Raw genomic sequence first — 22,579 nt, forward strand, 5'->3', positions numbered from 1 at the left:
AAAAATTTGAATAATTGAGCTCAGTAGATTCCATTTGGCCCTTTAGATCCCTCCCCTCAGCTCTCCACATGTAGGAAAGCTGACCTATGTGGAATGTATCAGTGGGCTCTGGCTCTGGTTGGGTTTGTTAATGAGAAGAACAGAGAGGGATATCAAGGCGTTTACACCCTGGTTCCTTTCTTGTCAGTCACAGCAGGATAGATGCCTCCTCCTTTGACTGCAGTTATTCTCAAAGGGGCCTGGTCCACGGCACTTTTTCTAACCATTCTTCTTTTCAAGTCTAGAAATGGTAACAGTGCCACTATTACTGTTCCTGGGTATTACAACAGCTCGTAGTTTCTCTCCACTCTGCCCACATCTTCAAAAATAGTCCCTTTTAGTAAGCCTTTCTTGATTAGCCTAATTGGAGTATGCTGTCTGTTTTCCTGCTGGGGCCCTGACTGATACAATAATAAAAGATAACATTGAGATAATACTTATCAGGTACCAGGAACTTATTGAACATTTCATGTAGATTACCATTTAATGCTCACAACAACCCTATGAAGGAAGCATAATTATCCCCGTTTTACAGATAACCATGTGAGACTTACGTCCAGTATATTACCCAAGGTCATGAAGCCAGATAGCACTGGAGCAGGACTTTGAATTTACACATTTATATACTTAACCACCGCCTAATACAAATAGATTTATAAAGGTATCAAAATTCATTCAGAACTCCTTTGCTCTTTCCAGAGACCAAGGCTACAGATGGTGGGAGGTGGGTCAGCATGTCCTGCCTGGGTCCAGGACTTCAGCTAAGCCCTGTGGGGAGGACTGATTACACAGAATAGGACTGTGAAAATAAGTGAATATACTGAGCTTCATAGGAACCAGGTTTCTCACTGCCGGAGAAGAAAGTGGAGAGAATAAACCCCATGTTGTTGGATTAGAATTGAAGATATCAGTGTGAAATGTGGTTTTTAATATATATTTTTTAAAAATCAAAATATAGACGGGTATGCATGTGTGAATGTGTGAGCTGAGACTATATGTGAGTGAGTTGGAGTATGTATTTGAGAATGCACATGTGTGTATGTGGTGTGTGTGATTGTGTATACAGGCATTACATGTACACATACATATATATTTTTTCCTAGCTCTGACCCCTGAAAGAACATAGAAGTAATAATGCCTTTGAATGCCCAGACTTGGTTTCTAAATACTATTTTTTATTAAATAGAACGAGCGTTCCTTAAAGAAAATGGCTGATTCCAAGACCAGGGCAGGTTAAATACAAGATTAACAACATCTCCTTCTGAAAGTACTCAAAGAATAATGGGGACATACTGAAAAGACACAGGAGACAGCTTGAAGGGGCTCCCACTGGCCAGATCTGGAATAATATGAGCAGCAAAATAAGTAAAAATAGTAATGGATTGTAACTCATTGAGTAAAATGGGAATTCATGTCCATAGGGATATAAATGAATGAATGGATGAATGAATGAATAAGCAATCAAGCACATGGGGAGAAGGCTCTACCTTATAGGTAAATGTCAATTAATAAACATAAAAGGAGGAAAAAAATCACAATTTGTAACTACACAGTAATAGTTGACTCAGGCAAGAACCATCAGTGGATGGTAGAACTAGAGAGTGAATATTTGATGAAGAACAGGATATCTAAATAGTGTCAAACTGTCTCCCCACAAAATACTTAGTAATTACTTAATCATAAATACAAAATGCAAATTTGTCAGCTACCATCTCAACCAAGTGACAAAAGTTAACATCACCACTACCAGAACAAATCAACATGGTGGGCTTCTACAGCATTGTTTCTCTTGTATCTTTGCCCAAAAGGCATAATTTGAATTTGATCATGAGGAACTATCAGACCTACATTCTTCAAAAATTATGAGAACTTGGAAGACACAGATACTCTGAGAAATTGTTCCAGACCAGAGGAGACTAAAGAGATATGACAGATAAGTATAGGTTGAGATCCTTAATCAGATCCTAATTTTATGAAGGACTTTATTGGTACAACCAGTGATACCAGAATAGGGTGTGTGGATTAAAGAGAACTAATGTATCACTTGATGATTGTACTGTGGTTACATAAGAAAGTATCTTTGTTGTTAGGAAATATACTGTGAAATAGTAAAGTGTAATTTGCAAATGGTTTAGGAAAAATATAAATGAGAGAGAGAGAAGACGAGAGAGAGGAACAGGAAGGAGGACAAGGAGTTCTTGAGAAGGAGAAGAAGAAGAGGGAAGAGGAAGAGGAGGGCGGCAGTGGAGACGGAGAAGAAAGGGAAGAAAAGGCCAATGTGGTAAAACATTATGGGATGAGGAATGTGGGTGAAGGATATAGGAGAGTTCTTTATAATCTTGTAAGTATAGTAATTTTGAAATCAGTTTAAAATAGGAGGTTGAAAAGCTATTAAGATCTTTAAACATTTTCTAGATATTCAAGGAGCAGTATTTTTATTAAATACATTGCTTCAACCACAGGAACTTCTGAAAGGCAGCATGGTGGATTAGATTGATCATAAATTATAGGTCAAGCAAACTTAGATTAAGTCATTCTACCTTCCGGAGCCCAGGTTTCTGCATTTGCAAATTGTAGATGATAATATCTACCTTCTTCAGAGGATTTCTGTGAGGTTTAAGTAACTTAATCAAATGAAGCATCAATGTTGAGTCTTTGTGCTTTCTCCTTGAGAAAACATCTATGCTATAAGATTCCTTCCTATGTCAACAAAACAAAAATAGTCACTGGGATATAAAGTGCAGCATAGAGAGTAGAGTCAATAATGTTGCAACAACTATGTATAGTGACAGCTGGGAACTACACTAATCAAAGGGATCACTGCATAAATTTATTTTTATTTTTTTGTTAAGGAGGGTGCAGCTCACAGTGGCCCATGTGGAGATCGAACTGGCAACCTTGGTGTTATTAGCACCACTCTCCAACAAATTGAGCTAACCAGCCACCCCCGTAAATTATATAAATGTCTGATCACTATGCTGTACACTTGAAACTAATAAAAAATAATATTGAATGTCAACTATAACTGAAATAAATAAATAAATAAATAAATAATAGTGGCGGTGTTGGAGCCATCTAGGGTGTGGAAACAGTCCCATTCTTTAGCATTAACACAGGACATTCGTTAAAATATGATTCAACTAAAGATTGATGCCCCATTACAAGGTTTAGCTCTTCCCGACCTTTTATGACAAAAATGGAAGTTCGGCCCCTCTGAGATATTGAAATCTAGTTTTAAATTTGGGAGGGTATGTAAAGGAAGTACTTTTCAACAGTTTCTCACCATGACACATATGGAAAACAATCACTTGTCTGACACCTATATTTTAAAAAAATTGGACAAAACTCTCTCAGCCATAGGTGACTGGCCAAGGGGCTCCACCGGCCCTGGACCGTGTGTGCCATACATGCTGCCAGAGTCGGTATGCAGCCAGTCTGCAACCACTGCCAGCACATCAGCATGCACGGCCACAGCTGGAAAGGTCTGCAATGGGCACAAAGAACAAGGAAAGAGGCTGCCATTACAGGAAACAGTTCAGGAACAAGCTAAAAGCACTCCACACACTTTGGAAGTAGACCAAGTTCTTTCTAGCTGCACTGCGAACAAGGATGTGCTAGGTCCTAAGATCTTTGGAATAAGCTCATGGTTCTATTCTCAGGGTCCCATAATGGCAAATTGCAATTAACTTCATTCCCAATCCTGCCTTATCCTTGATTTCATTTCCCCTCCTTTCTTAACTTTCCCTTTTATGGCTTAGAATTTGGAAATCAAGGAGAGCCTTAAACCCCATCCCTCGCCTAGCTCTAGCCTGATTCATGAGGCTAAAGACACTGGAGACTCACAGAGCAGAACTGAGCTCTGTAATGTCTCAAGAGCTAAAAACAGCTGCGCACAGCTCAGCATTTGAATGGAAAATTCTACAAGGGTGGCTGATTTACCTTCCATAAAAAAAAAATGTTATGATTTTTCACCAAGGCTAGATGGAGGTTAGTTAGCATTGCAAAGATTACGGGAATTTGAAGTTTGCTTCATTCCTAATAAGGAGAAAACCAGACATATTTATGAATCCTCTGAAGTAAAAACAAATGATTGTGAAACTGTCTCACACACTGCCTAAATTTGTCAAGTTCAGTAACACAAGAATTAGTATTTGCAGCAACAAACGGATGTGGATTTAAATTAGACCCATCCTAAGTTTCTAGGTGGTCAAATGTAGCTAGCACAGACCAAGGCACACACACAAATGGAGACCACAGCCAAGAGGCAAATCTTGTGAAATAAAAGAAACAAAAAGTAAAGGCCACAAAAACACTAAGTAGGACTCCAATCTACTTTTAGCACAAACCCTTCACCTCACTGCAAAAGCGCTGGGAAGATGAGGACTGTGGACAAAAAAAGAGGCACTGTAATCCATCTCACTGAAAATAACCTCACAGGGTGATCTGATCATAAATTCTTAACTGGGCAGGTCATGGTGGGTAGTCATGCCCCAGGCATGTAATTTCTTTAGTAAAAGGTTTATCTTTACCGTAAGCAAGAAGCCCTGTCAATTTTTTCTGTGCACCTAGATTAACACACCTTTGAAATACCTCATTTTCAGACCCCTTGGAAGTGTGACCACCCTCGAGAGAGCGTATAATCTTGTTGACTATCCTGTACTCCAATTCTTGCCTTGCTTTCTCCCACTTTCATGTAATCTTCTTTCTGTTCCCTCAATTCCGAATGCATAAAAGAAAGTGCAAACTGTCATTCTCCAGTGCATTTGAGATCTTGTTAACCAGCAGTTGTCATCAGTATTGCTTAAATAAACTTATAAAAATTCTCTGTAGGTTTAGATGGTTTTATTATGGACAGGACATAGACTAAAAATAGTCGACACAGTTTTATTAGAAAGAAGGACTTGCAGCCATTTGAATCTTAAATGGAGGGGAGAATTACAGTAATTCTGTCAGTCTATTGTAAGCTGTCAGTGACTTGGACAGCAAAAAAATTCTGGATTTGCATGACAGCAATACCATATTTATTTTATATTAGCAACATAAGGTGAATCACATTCAATTGGACACCACGCAGTGCCAGTTGAGGTTTGAGAAAATATAAAGCTCATGGGACCCTCCAGGACTCTGTATTCTGTAGTGTGCACAGATGCCCAAACAACAAACCCTAACAAGAAGATAAGGGCTATCAGTGAGGTGAAAACAGAGCGTCAGGGGCACAGAAGACAGAGGTCAATTCTGGGTGTGGGGGAAAATCTTACAACTCAGCTGGGCCCTAAAAGATAACTAGGCTTTCTCTAGGCAAATAAAGGCCTGGGGGAACATTGGCATAATGGCCGAGGTCTGTTTGGAGCCTAGCGATTATACAGGGAATTTAAGTTGCAGCCAAATAAACTGCTTTAACTACATTTTCTAGATATCTTCAATCAAAGCCTGTCAGGGCTAAAATGACTCTTGTAAATTCCCTTACCTGTTCATTTTACTTTTCTAGACCTGAACTAAAATGTACAATGGCAATCTTCCAAATGCATAAAGATGGTAATTTATATTGACCTTAGCCACTGGGTGATTAATAACTCCCACAGGCCAATGACACCCCCAAAGTGTTTTCTAATGCATTTAGCGTAGGTAGCAAAGGATGTCTACCCTTTAGAAAAGTAGATAGGGGTCTGTGTACTGTGCAAAAGCTGAACCAGAATTGACAAGGAAGAAAATAAACTTCCTGCAAAGCTGCAGGAGAATTTTCTTCATTTGTAGAAAATACTGTATTAGGCATGCAGAATAGTAATCTTTTCTCTTCCATTCATTTGCTCCTCATTCAACATATATTGGAACCCCACAAAATGATGAGTCTAGGCAAATGTCTAGGTCCTACATCCAATCGTTCAATTCATTCTCACATTTGGGGTGTGTGTGATGGGGAGGGGACAAAGACCTAGGGTAGAGGGGGACCAAGATCCACACAAGTAGTTAAGATGCAATGGAGGAGGTGCCATTATCCAAGAGGGAGTAAAGTGAGTGGGGGGCGGGGCGGGGCGGCTGCTTCGGTGGGAGAGGAGAGGAGCAGGGAAGACTTCTTTGAGGAAGTGACATTTCAAGCAGATCTTGAGAAATGATTAGAATGAGCAACAAAAGTGAAGTGGACAGCATGCCCAACAATGCGAGACCATTTTCAGACCAGTCTACAGTCTACAGTGACAGAAGCTGGCAGAGTGAGAAACTTTCAACCAGTCACAGAATACCGCTCCCTGATAAGAGGAAAGAGAAACCAACTACTTAAGACTCTACCTGTGTGACATTGCTAAGTAAAGCTATAGTTGAGGGGTAACCGCTGTGGACCACATATCTGATTTCTTGCCAAAAACCAATGACCTTTGCACCTGCAAAGCCAAAAATATTTATCAGGTTCTTTTTTTGGGGGGTTATACTCAGAAGTTTTAAAATAGTAATACTAAAACCTCAAAAATCAACATCTAATAAGTTAGTCGGTACCACCTCTCTTTGAACATTTAAAGAGTTTCTACAATATACCAGGTATAATTCATGTACTCTAATCCTTCTAACAGTTCAACAGAATATTTTATCCTCAAGATGTAGATGAAGCATCAAGCTCAGAGAATGCAGCGTCTTGCCCAAAGTTACACAGACTATAGGTAGCAATGTTAGCAGAGCCAGGACTGTCTGATTTTCAATCCCACCAGCAAATGGGAGCAACCTTCCGACTCTACAGAGTAAACACATCTTGAGATCACTTGTTCACTACACTCTACAATCTGCGTAAGTCTGCGATGAATTCTAATTGATGCCCGCTGACTCTAGTTCAGTTGAGCTTAACTCTTTTTTCTTTTTTCACTTCAATCTACTTTTAGCTTCCTTAGTATAAAATTAAGATAGGTCATGACAGGAAGAAATGTCATTCTAAATATTACCGTTTCCCCGAAAATAAGACCTATTTGGACAATCAGCTCTAATGCATCTTTTGGAGCAAAAATTAATACAAGACCGGGTCTTATATGATATTATATTATATATTATATTACATTATATTATATTATATAAGACCCGGTCTTATATTATATCAAAATAAGATCGGGTTTTATTTATTTATTTATTTTTGCTCCAAAAGACGCATTAGAGCTTATTGTCCAGCTAGGTCTTATTTTCGGGAAACACAGTAAATATTAATAATTGTTTCATTAAATTAATTAAATGATTAATTATTAATATCGTAATGTAATTAACTTGATATTAATGTTAAAACAGGGTCACGTCTCTGATTAGTCCTCAGAAATCCCAGATGGTGTAATTAATAAAGAAACATATTCACATACATCATCATTATTATGCAAACCATTTTTGATGGTAACATATGTGGATATCTAAAATGCACATAAATTAACTAAACTGCATTTTAGGGCAATTTCAGCACTTGGCACCTTAGCTTTGTATTTTTACATATATAGGCACACAAGTGATTAGTCAGTCTCAAATAATGACAGAGCCAGGCCAGTATGAACTCTGCAGCAAATGGAAATGCAACGAACCTCTCTTATCAAGGGCATAGGGATATGTACTATGTGACACGGAATACCAACAGGGCCGTCCAGAGGCTGGCTCCAGGGGGAAAATGAGAAGCAGATAGAGTCTGTATCCAGGCCCACGATCTCCAGTGTTCTTCCTTTCTCTAGTCCTTACCCTTCAGGCACCTTGGCATTCCTTCTTCCTCCCATCTGCAACAAAACCTGCTCTCAGGAAAGGCTCTTTTCTCATTCATTCAGATTTTTAACAGGAATTTGAAATAAACTCCCACAGAATCATATTAGAAATACTGTAGCAAGGGAAGCAGAAATCATGGTCAGTTTTATTTTTAAATCCGAGGAGCACAAGTGAATGAAACAAACCCACTGAAAGTTCCTATCACAGGCAGAAAAGCACATGATCAATAACTCAGAAGGAAAGTAGCAGCTGTACCTTGGGCCTATAAATGGATTTTTTTCCTAACTAGAAATCATCCACAGCTGAGTCAGATGATAAACTAAAAGGATGCCATCTTGTGTTGGACTAGATTAGGGAAAATAATGAGGGGAGAGAGAGTTGGGAGGAAACTGGGGAAAAAGTAGGGTGAAGGGGAAGAAAGGAGGACAAGAAGCCCCAATTTCACAAAAGCTAGTGAAATTCGCTGGGTAACCTCTTAAAAGTCGTATGTGAACTCCTTTTCTGTAACACTTTTATCTTCATGGGACCCTTCACCAGAGTAGACCATGCAGAAATGCTTTTCTTCTGAGAGGCTTCCAGAAGACCTGCCACTGCTTCAAGGACTTATTATGTATAGGTGACCATGTTTTGTTTTGTGCTTTAAACCACTTGATGCTGACGTCCTGGCCACAGCTGACCAGAACAAACTGGGGCCTAAAGGAAGGGCAGCCATCTATGGAGAGGTCAGCAGCAGCCTGTGGAGTGGTGTGAAATGAGAACAGGGATGCTCATTGCACAGTGACTACATGACCCAAAGTAAGACTGTCTCGGTACATCTGAAAGAGACAGAAAGGAATTGTTGTCAACAGAGCAGCACAAAATGTAGATAGTAGAAACCACAAGACCATGGGCCCCATAGCGAGTGGAAGCTCTGAAGCAGAGTTAGGAATTTCAGATAAGGAAGAAGCAAGTGAAGCAAAAGAAGCAAAGACGAAGATGCTGAGACATGGACATGGCTGACTTCTCAGTGCTGCTAGGGCGGCACTGCTGTTGTCTGACCATTCTACCCAGAGCAGGGAGAATGCCTGGCCTACCTGCCCCATCCATTACAGTAGTCACCAGCCATATGCATAAATGGTATTTCATATTGGGTTAAGTCCAATACGTGATTTAAATTAATTTCACCTATTTATTTTTGTTTCTTTTAGTGTTGCTACTAGAAAATCCAAACTTACACATGTGGCTCACATTATATTTCTATTGGATTGTGTTGCTCTAGTCACCCACAAGGTCATTCTATTTTGGGTTTTGTTTTGGTTTTTCTGGCCTATTACTTCTTTGAGAATCCTAATAAGCTCCCAATCACTGTAGTCAACTAGAACAATCTTAAAATGTCCGAAACAAACAATCAACTCATACATCAACAAGAAGGGCCCTCAAAACAGAAATGTCCCAGATTTCTACATAGGACGAGTTAATAGTTACACAAGGCAGCCACCTGAGTTTCCAGTTCCTTCGCCTCCTCATGGCCAAGTTCTACACTCAGTCCACCCCAGGTCCCTCAAGTGTCAGCTGCACCAGTGAGGCAGCCCCAGCCTCTAACAAGGATCCTTCATACACATAACACAGAGGCTATTTCAAGGGCTGGCTCTTCTAAGTTTTTGAAATGTGTGGAGCAATACATTTGTTTTCCATTACTTTCCTGTCCTATAACTGCAAAGCAGAGGTGTAAAAACCTAGTTCCAATAGATAGATCATTTTGAGAAGTCAGAGTGTTAACCTTAAATTTCTGATTAGATGTAGAATCATGGACTCTCAGAGAAGAGACTCACTGCCCATTTTATCCAACATTTGATGAATGAGTTTCCTTCACAGTATTTCTCCAACGTCTGCTTCCACATATTCCTTGGGCTTATTCACCATTGAAGAAGCTATCCATTCTAATCCCAGATCAATATTCTAATCCCAGATCAATAGGTTCTTATATCTCCCACCACTGACCCTAGATTCTTCTTCTTCAACTAGAGTTGATTCAATTTCTCTCACAAGCAAATCATTATGTGAAGGCAGTACTACCTCTTCAAGTCTCTTTCACATTAAGTATCCTTTCTGTTTTGTCGGTCCTTTCTTTAAAAAATGAGGTTTGGCCTTTTATCCTTCTTGGCTGTTCACTTTGGAACCTGCTTTGTCATACTCCCCTTAAAGTATGGTGCCCAGGCTGGAACAGTAGACATCATACTTGGTCCAAGAAACACATAAGACAGAAGTGGGACTTTTACCTCCATTATTCTGGACACTACAATTCCATATGAACAGCTGTATGGTCATGCCTCCCCCAACTCCCTTTCTTGAGCCGTGATTTCTTTTATCGCTATAATATTACCCCTTCCAACTCTGGGAAAACCACAGATTTAAAAGGAAACTAGGGCCGGCCCGGTGGCTCAGGCGGTTAGACCTCCATGCTCCTAACTCCAAAGGCTGCCGGTTCGATTCCCACATGGGCCAGTGGGCTGTCAACCACAAGGTTGCCAGTTCAACTCCTCGAGTCCCGCAAGGGATGGTGGGCTGCGCCCCCTGCAACTAGCAACGGCAACTAGCCCCCTGCAACTAGCAACGGACCTGGAGCTGAGCTGCGCCCTCCACAACTAAGACTGAAAAGACAACAATTTGAAGCTGAACGGCACCCTCCACAACTGAGATTGAAAGGACAACAACTTGACTTGGGAGAAAACAAAAAAAGTCCTGGAAGTACACACTGCTCCCCAATAAAATCCCCAATAAAGTCCTGTTCCTCTTCCCCAATAAAAATCTAAAAAAAAAAAAAAAAAAAGGAAACAAAAACACTAACTCGAAAAAATACATGCACTCCCTGTTCACAGAAGCATTATTTACAATAGCCAAGGCATGGAAACCACCCATGTGTCCATTGATGGATGAATGGATAAAGAAAATGTGATTACACACACACACACACACACACACACGAATATTATTAAGCCATAAAAAGGAAATCTTGACATTTACAACAACATGGATGGACCTTGAGGGCATTATGCTAAGTTAAATACCTATACTCGTAGGCCATAGAAAGACAAATATCATATAATCTCACTTATATGTGAAATCTGGGGATGGGGGAGGGGAAACCAAACCAAACTTATAGATACGAAGAACAGCTGGGTGGTTGCCAAAGTGGGGGTAAATGGGGAGGTTAGACAGGGAGAATAGGATGGGAGAAATGGGTGAAGATGTTCAAAAGATACAGATTTCCTGGGGATATAAGATACAGCATAGTGACTATAGTTAATAATACTATATTGTATATTTGAAAGTTGCTAAGAGAATAGTTCTTAAAAGACCAGATCACAAGAAAGAAAATGTAACCATGTGGGGTAATGGATGTTAACTACACCTAATGTGGTGATCATTTTGTAATATATACAGATACCGAATTATTAGCTTGTATACCTGAAACTAATATAATGTTATATGTCAATTATAGCTCAAGGAAAGGAGGGAGGGAAGGAGGGAGGGAGAGAGGGAGGGAGGGAGGGAGGGAGGGAGGGAGGGAGGGAGGGAGGCAGGAAGAAGAGAGAGAGAAACAGAGAGAAGAAACAAAGAGGAAGAAAAAGAAAGAAAGAGAGAGGAAGGGAGTAAGAAAGAAAGAGAGACAGAGAGACAGAGAGAGACAGAGAAAGGAAGGAAGGAAGGAAGGAAGGAAGGAAGGAAGGAAGGAAGGAAGGAAGGAAGGAAGGAAGGAAGGAAAGAAAGAAGGAAAGAAGGAAAGAAAGATAGGTTGTTTTCAAGTGTTTGAAGAAAATTTTTAAAAGCATTGCAAGTCTACGAAGCTTTGTATACCAACATCTGAAACAAACAGCTAAAGGAATGGTTCACAGCCCTGGCTGTGAGAATCACCCGGAGACTGAACAAATACAGAAGACTAATCCACCCAGGAAGTCAGGCTCTCTGGGAAATGGAGCCTGGCCTTACGTATTTTTAAAAGCTCTAGGTGATTGTATTGTGTTTCCCTGAAAATAAGACCTAGCCAGACAATCATCTCTAATGCATCTTTTGGAGCAAAAATTAATATAAGACCCGGTATTATATTATATTATATTACATTACATTACATTATATTATATAAGACCCAGTCTTATAGTAAAATAAGATCGGGTCTTATATTAACTTTTGCTCCAAAAGACGCATTAGAGCTGATGGTCCAGCGAGGCCTTATTTTCGGGGAAACATGGTAGCACACTCCTAGAGTTGAACCATTAATCTCAAGAACCATGAAGCTGATCCTCATGTTAATTCAAGCTACTTTTCCCTTGAACTGTTCCTCTGAATTTTTCTTTTCTTTTTTTCCCCCCTTCTTCCACCTCCCCCTCACACTCCGGTTCAAGCGTTGTTTCTCAGTCTAGTTGTGTAGGACACAGCTCCCTGGCCCATGCTGGGATTATGAGCCTTGCGCTCCCCCGGCTGAGGCAGTCGGTCGCCAGTCGTTGGTCGGCCGCTCACGGCAGCTCTCACTGGCTGCCAGCCGCTCACTATGGCAGCTGGCCACTCATGCTGGCCACCGGCCGCTCCTGGCAGCACCTGGTAGCCCACGGCAACACAGCAGCTCGAGCCGACGTCCAGCTGCTCACAGCAGCCCAGCTCCAGGGAGAGCCATTGTTCACAAACTTAGCTGTAGAGGGTGCAGCTTACTGGCCCATGTGGGAATCGAACCGGTGACCTCGGCGTTAGGAGCACGGTGCTCTAACCACCTGAGCTACTGGGGCCGGCCCTGAATTTTTATTTTCAATTGAACTAGCAGAACTCAATTGGTTCACTGTAAACAACTTGAGATCATTCACATTATTTGGAAGTTGGGGTAAAGGGGAAGTGGAGTTAATTGAAAATCAGGTTAAAAATAACATCAGGTTTAGGAGACCTGGTTTATAAATGGCGTGTGCACTTACTAGCTGGGTAATTTGAGCACATCGTGTAACCACCCTGAAGTTTCTTTGTCTATAAAATGAAGGCACTGGTTTAGAAATCTTTCAGGTTCTCTAAATTCTGGTTCAATTTCAGGAAAGAAATTACAAATGAAAAATTTAAAGTTGTACCCTGCTGGCTAATATCCAAAATATATATGGAACTCATACAACTCAATAACAACAACAAAAAAAACAACCCAACAATCCAATTAAAAAAGGGCAGAGGACCTAAATAAACATTTCTACAAAGAGGACATACCATACAGATGGCCAATAGACATATGAAAAGATGCTCAACATCACTAATCATCAGAGAAATGCAAATAAAAACCACAATGAGATATCACCTCACACCATTTAGAATAGCTATCATCAACAAGACCAATAGTAACAAGTGTTGGAGAGAGGCTGTGGAGAAAAAAAGAACTCCCATACACTGTTGGTGGGAATGCAGACTGGTGCAGCCGCTATGGAAGGCCATGTGGAGGCTCCTTAAAAAATTAAGAATAGAATTACCATATGACCCAGCAATCCCTTCCTGGGTATCTACCCAAAAATCTGAAAACATTTATCCGTAAAGATATATGTGCACTGATGTTCATTGAAGCTTTAATTACGGTGGCCAAAACAGGTAACAAACAGGTGCCCTCCGATAGATGAATGGATAAAGAAGTTGTGGTATATATACACAATGGAATACTATTCTGCCATAAGAAAAGATGAAATAGTGCCATTTGTGACAACATGGATGGATCTTGAGAGTATAATGCTAAGCGAAATAAGTCAGAGAGAAAAAGTCAAGAACCATACGATTTCACTGATATGTGGAATATAAAACTGAAGACAACAAAGGAACAAGACAAACAAACAAAAACTCAGAGACACAGACAATAGTTTAGTGGTTACCAGAGGGTATGGGGGGAAGGGGGTGGTTGATCAGGGTAAATGGCATCAAATATATGGTGATGGAAGAACTAACTCTGGGTGGTGAACACATAACGCGATATATAGATGATATATTACAAAATTGTACACCTGAAACCTATGTAACTTTGCTAACAATTGTCACCCCAATAAACTTTTATTAAAAAAAAAATGTTGTACCCTGCTATTTTGGAAGGATGTAAATTTACTCATAGGAGCTTCAACAGGGGCAAACGTATTATTAAAATGTTCAAATTGCCATTCAAATTTAATTTATAATGATGTTATAAAGACTATGTAGGGTGTCAGATAGGTACTGGACTTATCAGGGGATCTCTTCATAGCTTATGTAAATGCCTAACCACTGTGCTGTACACCTGAAGCTAATATAAAATGATATTGAATGTCAACTATAACTATATAACTATAACTATATATATATATAGATATATATATATATATATACACATATATATTCATCGGATGTAAAGTACAGCATAGGGAATATAGTCACGGATGGTGTCTAAGGGGTAGTAGACTTGAGGGGGTTATCACTTTGTGAGGGGTGTAAATGTCTAATCATTGTTTTGTACACCTGAAACTAATAATAAAATAAAATAAAACAAATAGAATTTATAATATTTATTCCTGATTGTAAGTGCAATCACAATTACAGGAGGATTGGGTCTAATCTCATTTGCATAGCCAGTGTTCCCTCAGTCCCCTGCCCTGTCTCAACGTGGGTCTCTGAGCCCAGAAAGGCAGTTTGGTGTATCAGCAAAATCAAGCCAGGCAGTCAAGCTCTAGTTCTGCCCTGCTAATCACTATGCCTTGTTTCCTTACCTGTACAATGGAGATGGGTTATACCACCCACTCTGTGAACAGAGGTGCTATAAAAAAAAATTTTTAATTAACATTTGAAACAGTAAAAATCTTCAAATTTTTCATTTTTCATTATATTTTTAAGCAATTCATTCAATGTTGACCATGCAATGTTTATTCATAAAAATGAAAATTAAGACTTACCAGGAATCCTATTGAGTGTCACCCAGAAATGTTCATCAGGACTGTAGGTGTCCTTGGACCAGGACAGTAAGTCAAGTGCACGCTGGTCTTGGAGGACAAAGTTAGTGAACTCCCTTGTGAGGGCCACGTAGGCAGTGCCAAAGTAAATGGTCATGTTGTGAGGAGGAGAAGTTTTCAATTTTGTTGTTTTAATCATGTGGGAATTTTGGGCGCGTACTATTTCTTGGTGGACGTATTTGGTCCGATCTATTGCATGAGCTGGAGGCAGCACCCCTGGGGTAATGTTTTTCCCTTTAAATCCTTTCAGGTACTGAACTATTTCCTTGTTGGTTTTCAAGGGGAAATCTTGCCCACACGTGTTGATGGCATACTTCCATGGGATCTCTGAGGTCACAAGATCTTTGATGCAGTTCAGGTCGGCCTGGAGCCTGGAAATCCCACCATAGACAACTGTCTCCATCTTGGAAGCCAGAAATGCATTTGGGAAGCAGCTCAGTAATTGCTCCACTGCCTCTTTAAATTCAGTTGGTGCTTTTTCATCCACATGCACGCAGTAGACATTCTGGGGCATGTATACTGCCCTGAAGAGTCTCTCAAAAGTGCTAAAGTCTTTGTGGATGGTCATTGTGTAAGCCAAAGGGAACCCAGCCTCTTCTTCAGAGAGTGTTTGTGTTATATAGTGATTTTGAGCCATGTATTCATAACAGGTAGATTCGCTGATGGTAGTTTTCAATGCATTCTCTGTTGAGTAAAAAACCTTCCCCTGAAAAATCTGATGACAGCATTCTGCTAACACCGAAGCATTGGAAAGAGATGCCCTCAGAAAACGTTTCTTCTCCCATAACTTGTTATTGTAAACAAATACAAAAATCAGGGCAGTGATAAGAGACACACTAAAAAGACAATGCTTCCAAGAGCCCATTATTCAAAACCAGGAAATGAGAAAATGTCTCTTGAGATCTGACCAAAGTGGAGATATATTTAACTTACATTTTCTCCAGAATCCATCATCATCCTTTTGGTACATGCAGTTCTGATTGGCTGTTTCGTGCCCTTCCAATTAACCATTCTTGTCCTTTTTCTTTCTTCCTTCCCTCCTCATTTACCGCTGTGTTGCATTTCCAATGTTCTTTGACACATTTCTGAAGTAATTCCTTTGGATTTGCTTTGCTCAGTCTCCCCTTAATCTGAAACCTGTTACTATACAAAAATAAGTTTCCTCAGGGAAGTTGTGATTCCAGTGTGTCCACCTAGCCCTCCAGTAAAATCATTACGAGGTGAAGGGACCATTCTGCAAGTCATGGCTCTAAGACTTCAAACCCAGCCTCTTGGCCAAAGGTTGTCATCTGTGTCAGCTCTCCAACTTCCTGTTAATCATTGTGCTCAGCTAACTGAGCTTGTTTGCTTAAACAGCACTGCCAAGTGAAAAGCGTCAGTTCTAAGCATGTGACCACTGCCTGAAGAGATATTCTGTCAATAAATATTTAATGCTTAAAAATAAAATGCCTAAACCTGTCTTTTTCCACACACACACCCCTCTCCGTGTAGGCTGGGTGTGCTATAAAGTGAGGCATATGACTGGCTCTTTAGTCAAATTCTTTCCGGGATTTAATTTTCTTTGCTGTTAGGTAAGTTCCTTTACAACACACATTAACAAGCTTACCTCACCACCTAACTTACTCCACTAAGTGTCTGGGGCACTCTGACAAATAAAGACTTTTTTTTTTTTTTTTTAAAGCCAAAAAAATCAGCCCATCATCACTAGCTAACACTGAATGTCAAGTTTATTTCACCCTAGCCCAAGTAAGTTGCAGGGGAAGCTGAAGAAGCCTGATGCCTGGAGAGGTAGGAGAGAGGAGCCATGTCAGTTTGGGATCATCCAGAATTTAAGAAGAGAGGGTCCTTAGATTCAGATATATAAACCTTTCAAAGGAGTTTCCTTACTGTAAAAAATGAGAATGTGTAATTTTACCAGCTTGATAGGTCAGTCATGAGAATATAAATCACATATAAAGAGTTTATAACCATGCTCAGCCATGAATGGGGCTGCGAGAGAAGTAAACAAGAGCCCCTGCCCCCACAATCACATGTCAAGAAAATGACACAATTATCACCTCTCCTTTGAAATCTTCTTACTCCTCCTTTACTTCTTCCTCTATGAGCCCATGCCAATGAGATTACACATCTAGAAAAGCACTGATCAGTTTTGTTTTATTCGATAGTTAGCTGCACATGAGTGTGAGAGCGTGCTGTGTGTGCCTAAAGAAGGGGCTTGTTAGCTTCCACCATTGACTGCACATACTAGACAATCAAATATTTATTGATCAAGTGCTCAAGTTTTCATTTCCCTGTTTCCCTGATCACATTAGTGTGTGATCCCGAGCATTAATGATATGTAATCTATAATTATATTTGTGGATATGGGTACATTCAACTATCTATTTTTTCCAATACATCTTGATTACAAAGACAACATAATATTACAGACAGTTTGTAAACACATGTTTTCATGCCCTGAACTCTCAGTTAGCTCTTGCCCAGAAACATACACATTTTGATTTTACGAAGAACACAGGGGACATGCAAATGTGGATGCCACATTTTCTACTTCCTATCTTAGCACAACATTTCCATGGTGTCGCTGAGTCTTTGTTGGGTATTGTCTTCACAGTCACTACTTCAGAACATAAGACTGACGTGATTATTTGTTGTTGCTTTTCCCCACCCCAGCTTAATGCATTAATGAGCTGGCTGCCAACTCTGTTGCATAAGCATTGGGAGCACAGGAAATGATAAAAAAATACCCAGGGATATTCTCCAAAACTAGGTGAGTCAATCTTGACTTGTGTTAGGAAAAAGAATCTATATCACAATTTAGGTGCGTGCAGTCTTAGTTATATGACCCAAAATGGAATTCAATCAATCCAAATATCTCTTTACTTAACTATCTTTCATATATCTATCTAGAATTCTTTTGAACAAATCATTTCTTCAATATCGTAGTCATATAAGACCAATCTTTTCAGAAATGTCGACTATCCAAACACTAATTCAAAAGACACATGCATCCATATGTTCATTGCAGCATCATTTACAACAGTCAAGATCTGGAAGCAACCTAAGCCTCCATCAATAGATGATCGGATAAAGATGTGGTACATATATACAATAGAATATTACTTGTCCATAAAAAAGAATGAAATCTTGTCATTTGCGACAACATGGATGGACCTGGACGGTATTATGCTAAGTGAACTAAGTCAGACAGAGAAAGACACATACCATGATTTCATTTATATGTGGACTCTAAAACATAAAATAAGTGAACAAACAAAGCCGAAACAAACTCATAGATACAGAGAACAAACTGATGGTTGCCAGGTAGGAGGGGGATTGAGGGAAAGGGTGAAAAAGGTAAAAGGATTAAGAAGTTCAAATTGGCAGTTACAAAATAGTCACAGGGATGTAAAGTACAGCATAGGGAATATAGTAAATAATGTTGTAGTAACTATGCATGATGTCAGGTGGGTACCAAGTCTAGTCAGGAGGAGTCACTTCATAAGTTATATAAATGTCTAACCATATGCTGTATACCTGAAACTAATATAATATTGAGTGTCAACTATAATTGAAAAAGAAAAAAAAAGATGTCTAAAATTTCTCTAATTTTTATTTTATTTTTAATATCCCTTTAGGTTGCCACTGCCCGTGTCAAATGAAATTGTCTAGGGCTGATTAAATAAAGTGGTCAATACCTAATTAAGCTTGTCTAAACTAGTCAAATGATTTTTACAGCCTTTTCTCCTAATATATTCAGATAATCACATCAACTCTTTATTTTGACTGTCACCTCATTCTTGGCACAGCTCCATCCCTCCACACGTTTTATGCATAAAATCATGTCTAATAATTTGCCCATATTTCTCTGAATTTACAGTTACGGGATGAAGAGTATTTGCCTTTTAGCACTTTGCTGTTGTGGAGTTCTTAATTATACCTCACCTGAAATGCTACGAGGGTCCCTTGATTTTTGAGTTCTAGAAACATTCACAATTATTTGAAATAGTATCTTTGACAATGCTAGATAAACATTTTTGAAAGAATTGAGACAGGTTAGTTAGCATGTCGTTAAGTAGACAGGATGGTTGGTGGAACAAACGAAAAAGCAGCCATATCCTGAAACTCCAGGTTCTGGAATGTCTCCTTCACTCCAGGACAAAGATATGAGACCGCTCCTTGAGGTTAATAAATGATCTCAAATCCCTTTTGGCCGGACAAAGGAGTAGATCTGATAGATAAGAATGGGTTATTTCGTTTATCCCTTCAGGATGGGCAAACAGGACAAACGTGATAGATGAATTCAGTTAGAAGGCTTCAGCCCCCTTCCCCAAGCAGGCAAGGGAAGGTATAAAAGTAAGAGCTTTTGCCTCAGTCACTGGGCAGCCCCATTCGGGACCCCCTCCTGCTCGGGGCTCTGACCCTTTGCTTTCAATAAACTATCTTCCTTTACAACTCTTTGCCTCTTGCTGGTCCATGTTTCCATTCTTTGGTCTCAGGAGACCCGATCCCGGCCCACACCCAGAAACTGCCGGCAGATCCAACATCATTTACATCAGAATTAGTATCAAATATTTTTTTCTATCAACCCAGTGCTATCTGATGCTTACTCAATGGGTGGTCATGTGGGAAATGTGAGACACTCTGGTTTTCCTGACTCACCTGGCTTTCCCGAGGTCCTTTTACATTATATCACTAATCGTTCTTCTAGATCTGGGCACTGTGCTCTTGCATTTGTGCAAAATAATAGAAGGGGATGGTAGTGAGTGACCAAAAAGAACAGCGTGATTCTTCATCCCAGCATGAGAATCAAATCAAAACGAATACCCCAAATACGAAGTTGGAGGTCGTGATCAGGTAGGATAGAGTTCTGAAGAAATTGGGAACCAGTATAAACTTGTGGCTTGGTCACTCAGTACATGGCAGGATGTATATTTATGTCCCAGAGTTAAACCTATACTTGCTTATTTCTATATAACGTATACTCTCATAAATTCACATTCCAGGACATAAGCTAAGTTTTATTTCATTAAAATAACTGCACTTAGAGTTTCATCTCAACAACTGGCTGTAGACATGAGAGCAGAAGAGCTTCATTTCAATGGATGCTGATATGCCACCCATCGTTCTCATCTTATTATTGGAGTCATATGAGGCCCAAAGCACTTTTCCCGTATTCATTTCATGACATCACCTCTGTGCCCAACTTAGGGACAAGGAAAGCCAAATGGAAACTCAGAGTTTCAAAAAACCCTGGTGAGTTCGTAGAGAAGGAACAGCTTGGATTAAATTGGTTTTAAGTGCACTGGAGATTTTGTCCTTTTTCACTATTCCAGCTGTTTCCCTACTCTGGCTCTCTTCTTTTTCCCTCTTCTTTCTTTCTCTAGTTATTTATGTATTTACTATTGTTAAATTCAGTACCCAGTTTTACCTTCATCAATGTTTTTTATAACCACAGGTAATAGACTGAAGCAACAAAGCTTATAATAGCCAAGAAGTGAGGCAGAAAGAGCCCTGGACTATGTGTCCCAAAGTCTCCAGTTGACCAAGGCTAGTCTTGACAGCTTGGAGACCTTGAACAAGTCATTTGATCTCACACCTCACTGCTTCCTCTTGGGTAAATTGAAGAAAACAGCCCCTACAGTTACTTGGGGACCTCCAACCCCTGGTGGCCGCTTCCTTCCTAGCCAGGTCACCCACACCGGTGAATCTTGATGTTTCAATTCCAAAATCAAGACAACATCAGTCTCCTGGTGGAATTGGGAGGATTCCAGAATATACAGAAAGCACTCAGCTCAGGGCTGGCCAGAGACCTCAAAGCTAATTTGAGACCTTGAGAGAAAGCCATAGGGAAGAAAAGAGCGTAGGGAGTGAGTGGGGAGCATCGTCATAGTTTAACATAAAATAACTGGAAATAGGATAGTAGGGAAATGCACAAAGAAGCTGGTTCTTTCCAGTCATTTAAATCTCCTTGGGGCAGAGTGAAGCTGAGGCAAAGAGCTGAAAGAGGAACAGCACCTGGGGATTGGCTATGGTCTGTGCCCAGAAGGCACTTTCCAGCGCATTTGCACCTGACACCATACCTGACAACCCTCGGTTTAAATGCCAATGGCTAAAAAAGTCAGAGCCCAAGGACCTAAGATGTTTTAAAGCGAACTTATCCCTGCTCAGAAAGTCCTCAAATTATTAGTTTTGGCTGGATTTTAAAAGTTGGGTATCTCGGGTAGAACACAGACAGACCACGGGTCCAGTCCCAGGGCCAGTTTGGCATTGGCATTTTCCCTTTCTAGATTTTGGCCCTTTCCTTCCCCTGCTCTGTTCCTCAAAAGGTCCTTGATTTGACTGTGAAGTTATAGGAACTGATTATCACCACTGCAGCGAGTGTTCCTCCGACCTGCAGCTTCTGATCACTGAGAATAACGTGCTAAAAGAGTGTAGTCTCCCTTCTTTCAATTGCCATATGCTGTTCAGTCAAAACAGAGTGCAAAAGAACAGCCCCCAATCTTTAAGGTCCCAGGGTGCTGGAATTGCATTGTCTCCAAGGAATTCATTGGTACCCACTCTCTACTTGGCCAATCCAGCACTGGCTGGGGAAAGACATTTATAAGAGATGACGATCAACGGCCCAAAATGAAAATAAGGAAAATGGAAAAGTAGCTTTGTGTTTGGCAAAACCTGAATTTACTTAGTAAATCTGTCTTTCATTGTGGAAGATAGATTTTACTAGAATTGTAAAACTACTACATAGTCCAGGACTTTTTAGATAGTCCAGGACTTCATTTTCAGTCTTATCTATTATCAAAGGAAGTTCATACCTCACAGGAATGTTGTGGAGGATGACTAATCAAATAAAGTATGTTTTAAACACCAGACAGTGCCAAGTACTTTATTAAATTCTGGAAATATTTTTCCCTTGCCTGAAGGGAATGGAGGAACATAATGCAAACCAGTAAGATAGAAATGAACATGGCCCTTTAATAAAAAGTTAAAAGTTGTAGCTAAGATTTATATGGATTCTAATGATTTAATGAGACAAATGAAAAGTCATAGTCCCCAGTAAGTACATCACAAAATGAAAACACTAAACTAACATGCACTATTCTTTGAAAAAATTTTAGAAGTAGAAATTGCATGACCATGATCAAATGATTCATTCACTCATTCAACAAACCTTGTTTGTGTACTACTTTATGCCAGGCACGGTGCTAGATTCTGGAAATACAAAACGTACATGTAGCCCAAATGCGTACAAGCCTATTGGATCTTTAACTGCTATGAGGGATTAAACAGAGGTCACGTTACAGGAAGACCATCTCCCTCCAGTAGTTTTCCAGAAAGTTGGCTCCTACATACCTCTCTCCCTGGGTTCCCAGGAGGATAAAGTTGCCCAGAAGCGTCCTGCAGTGAATACTCTCCTTCTCTTTAAGGTAAAGGCAGGCTAACCAAGTTAATTGTAGTGTTTACAAATGGAATAACAAAAGCTGGAATGTGGAAATGCAAAGTTCGGTTGGCCTTTAATCCCACCCCCAAAGGCCTGCCCTTTAGAGTCTCAGGAAACCTTATCTTGATGTCTCAAGTTACTGAGGTCTAAGTGCCACCAATTCCAGCTTATCCCTCCCTACAGAACCCTGGAGGACTTCAAATCTAATGCTTCCACCTCCAGAAATATAAAAAGTTGCACAAGGAGCTAACTGCCATTAACGTAACTGGATTGCTCCTAGGACACTCCCATATAGATAAGGCACATGGTAGTTATTCTGTTGCAGAAAAACAGCAAAGACCGATAAACTCCAGCGGCACGCAGAGATCAGGGAGGACACAGCTTTTTTACTCTGGCAGGCTCAGCGGGATCCTTCCCAAAA

At 40.1% G+C, this 22,579-nt stretch overlaps 1 protein-coding gene across 4 annotated transcripts in view; it reads right to left on the reverse strand.

Moving 5' to 3' along the window:
- Window positions 1–22,194, reverse strand: part of GCNT2 (glucosaminyl (N-acetyl) transferase 2 (I blood group)) — a 93,037-nt gene extending 70,843 nt beyond the window's left edge. Inside the window, exons 1-2 of one of the 4 annotated variants that reach the window (XM_033114046.1) lie at window positions 22,071–22,194; window positions 14,661–15,860 (exon numbers count right to left, since the gene is read on the reverse strand). In XM_033114046.1, coding sequence (XP_032969937.1) covers window positions 14,661–15,582 — 922 coding nt within the window. In that variant the 5' untranslated portion in view covers window positions 15,583–15,860; window positions 22,071–22,194. Of the gene's footprint in view, window positions 1–7,830; window positions 8,568–14,660; window positions 16,094–22,070 lie in introns of those variants that run through there. The other 3 variants (XM_033114051.1, XM_033114048.1, XM_033114047.1) reach the window with 3 other exon arrangements.
- Between the last annotated feature and the right edge of the window lie 385 nt (window positions 22,195–22,579).

The sequence above is a fragment of the Rhinolophus ferrumequinum genome, chromosome 9 (assembly GCF_004115265.2).
Source record: "Rhinolophus ferrumequinum isolate MPI-CBG mRhiFer1 chromosome 9, mRhiFer1_v1.p, whole genome shotgun sequence".
NCBI classification, from domain to species: Eukaryota; Metazoa; Chordata; class Mammalia; order Chiroptera; family Rhinolophidae; genus Rhinolophus; species Rhinolophus ferrumequinum.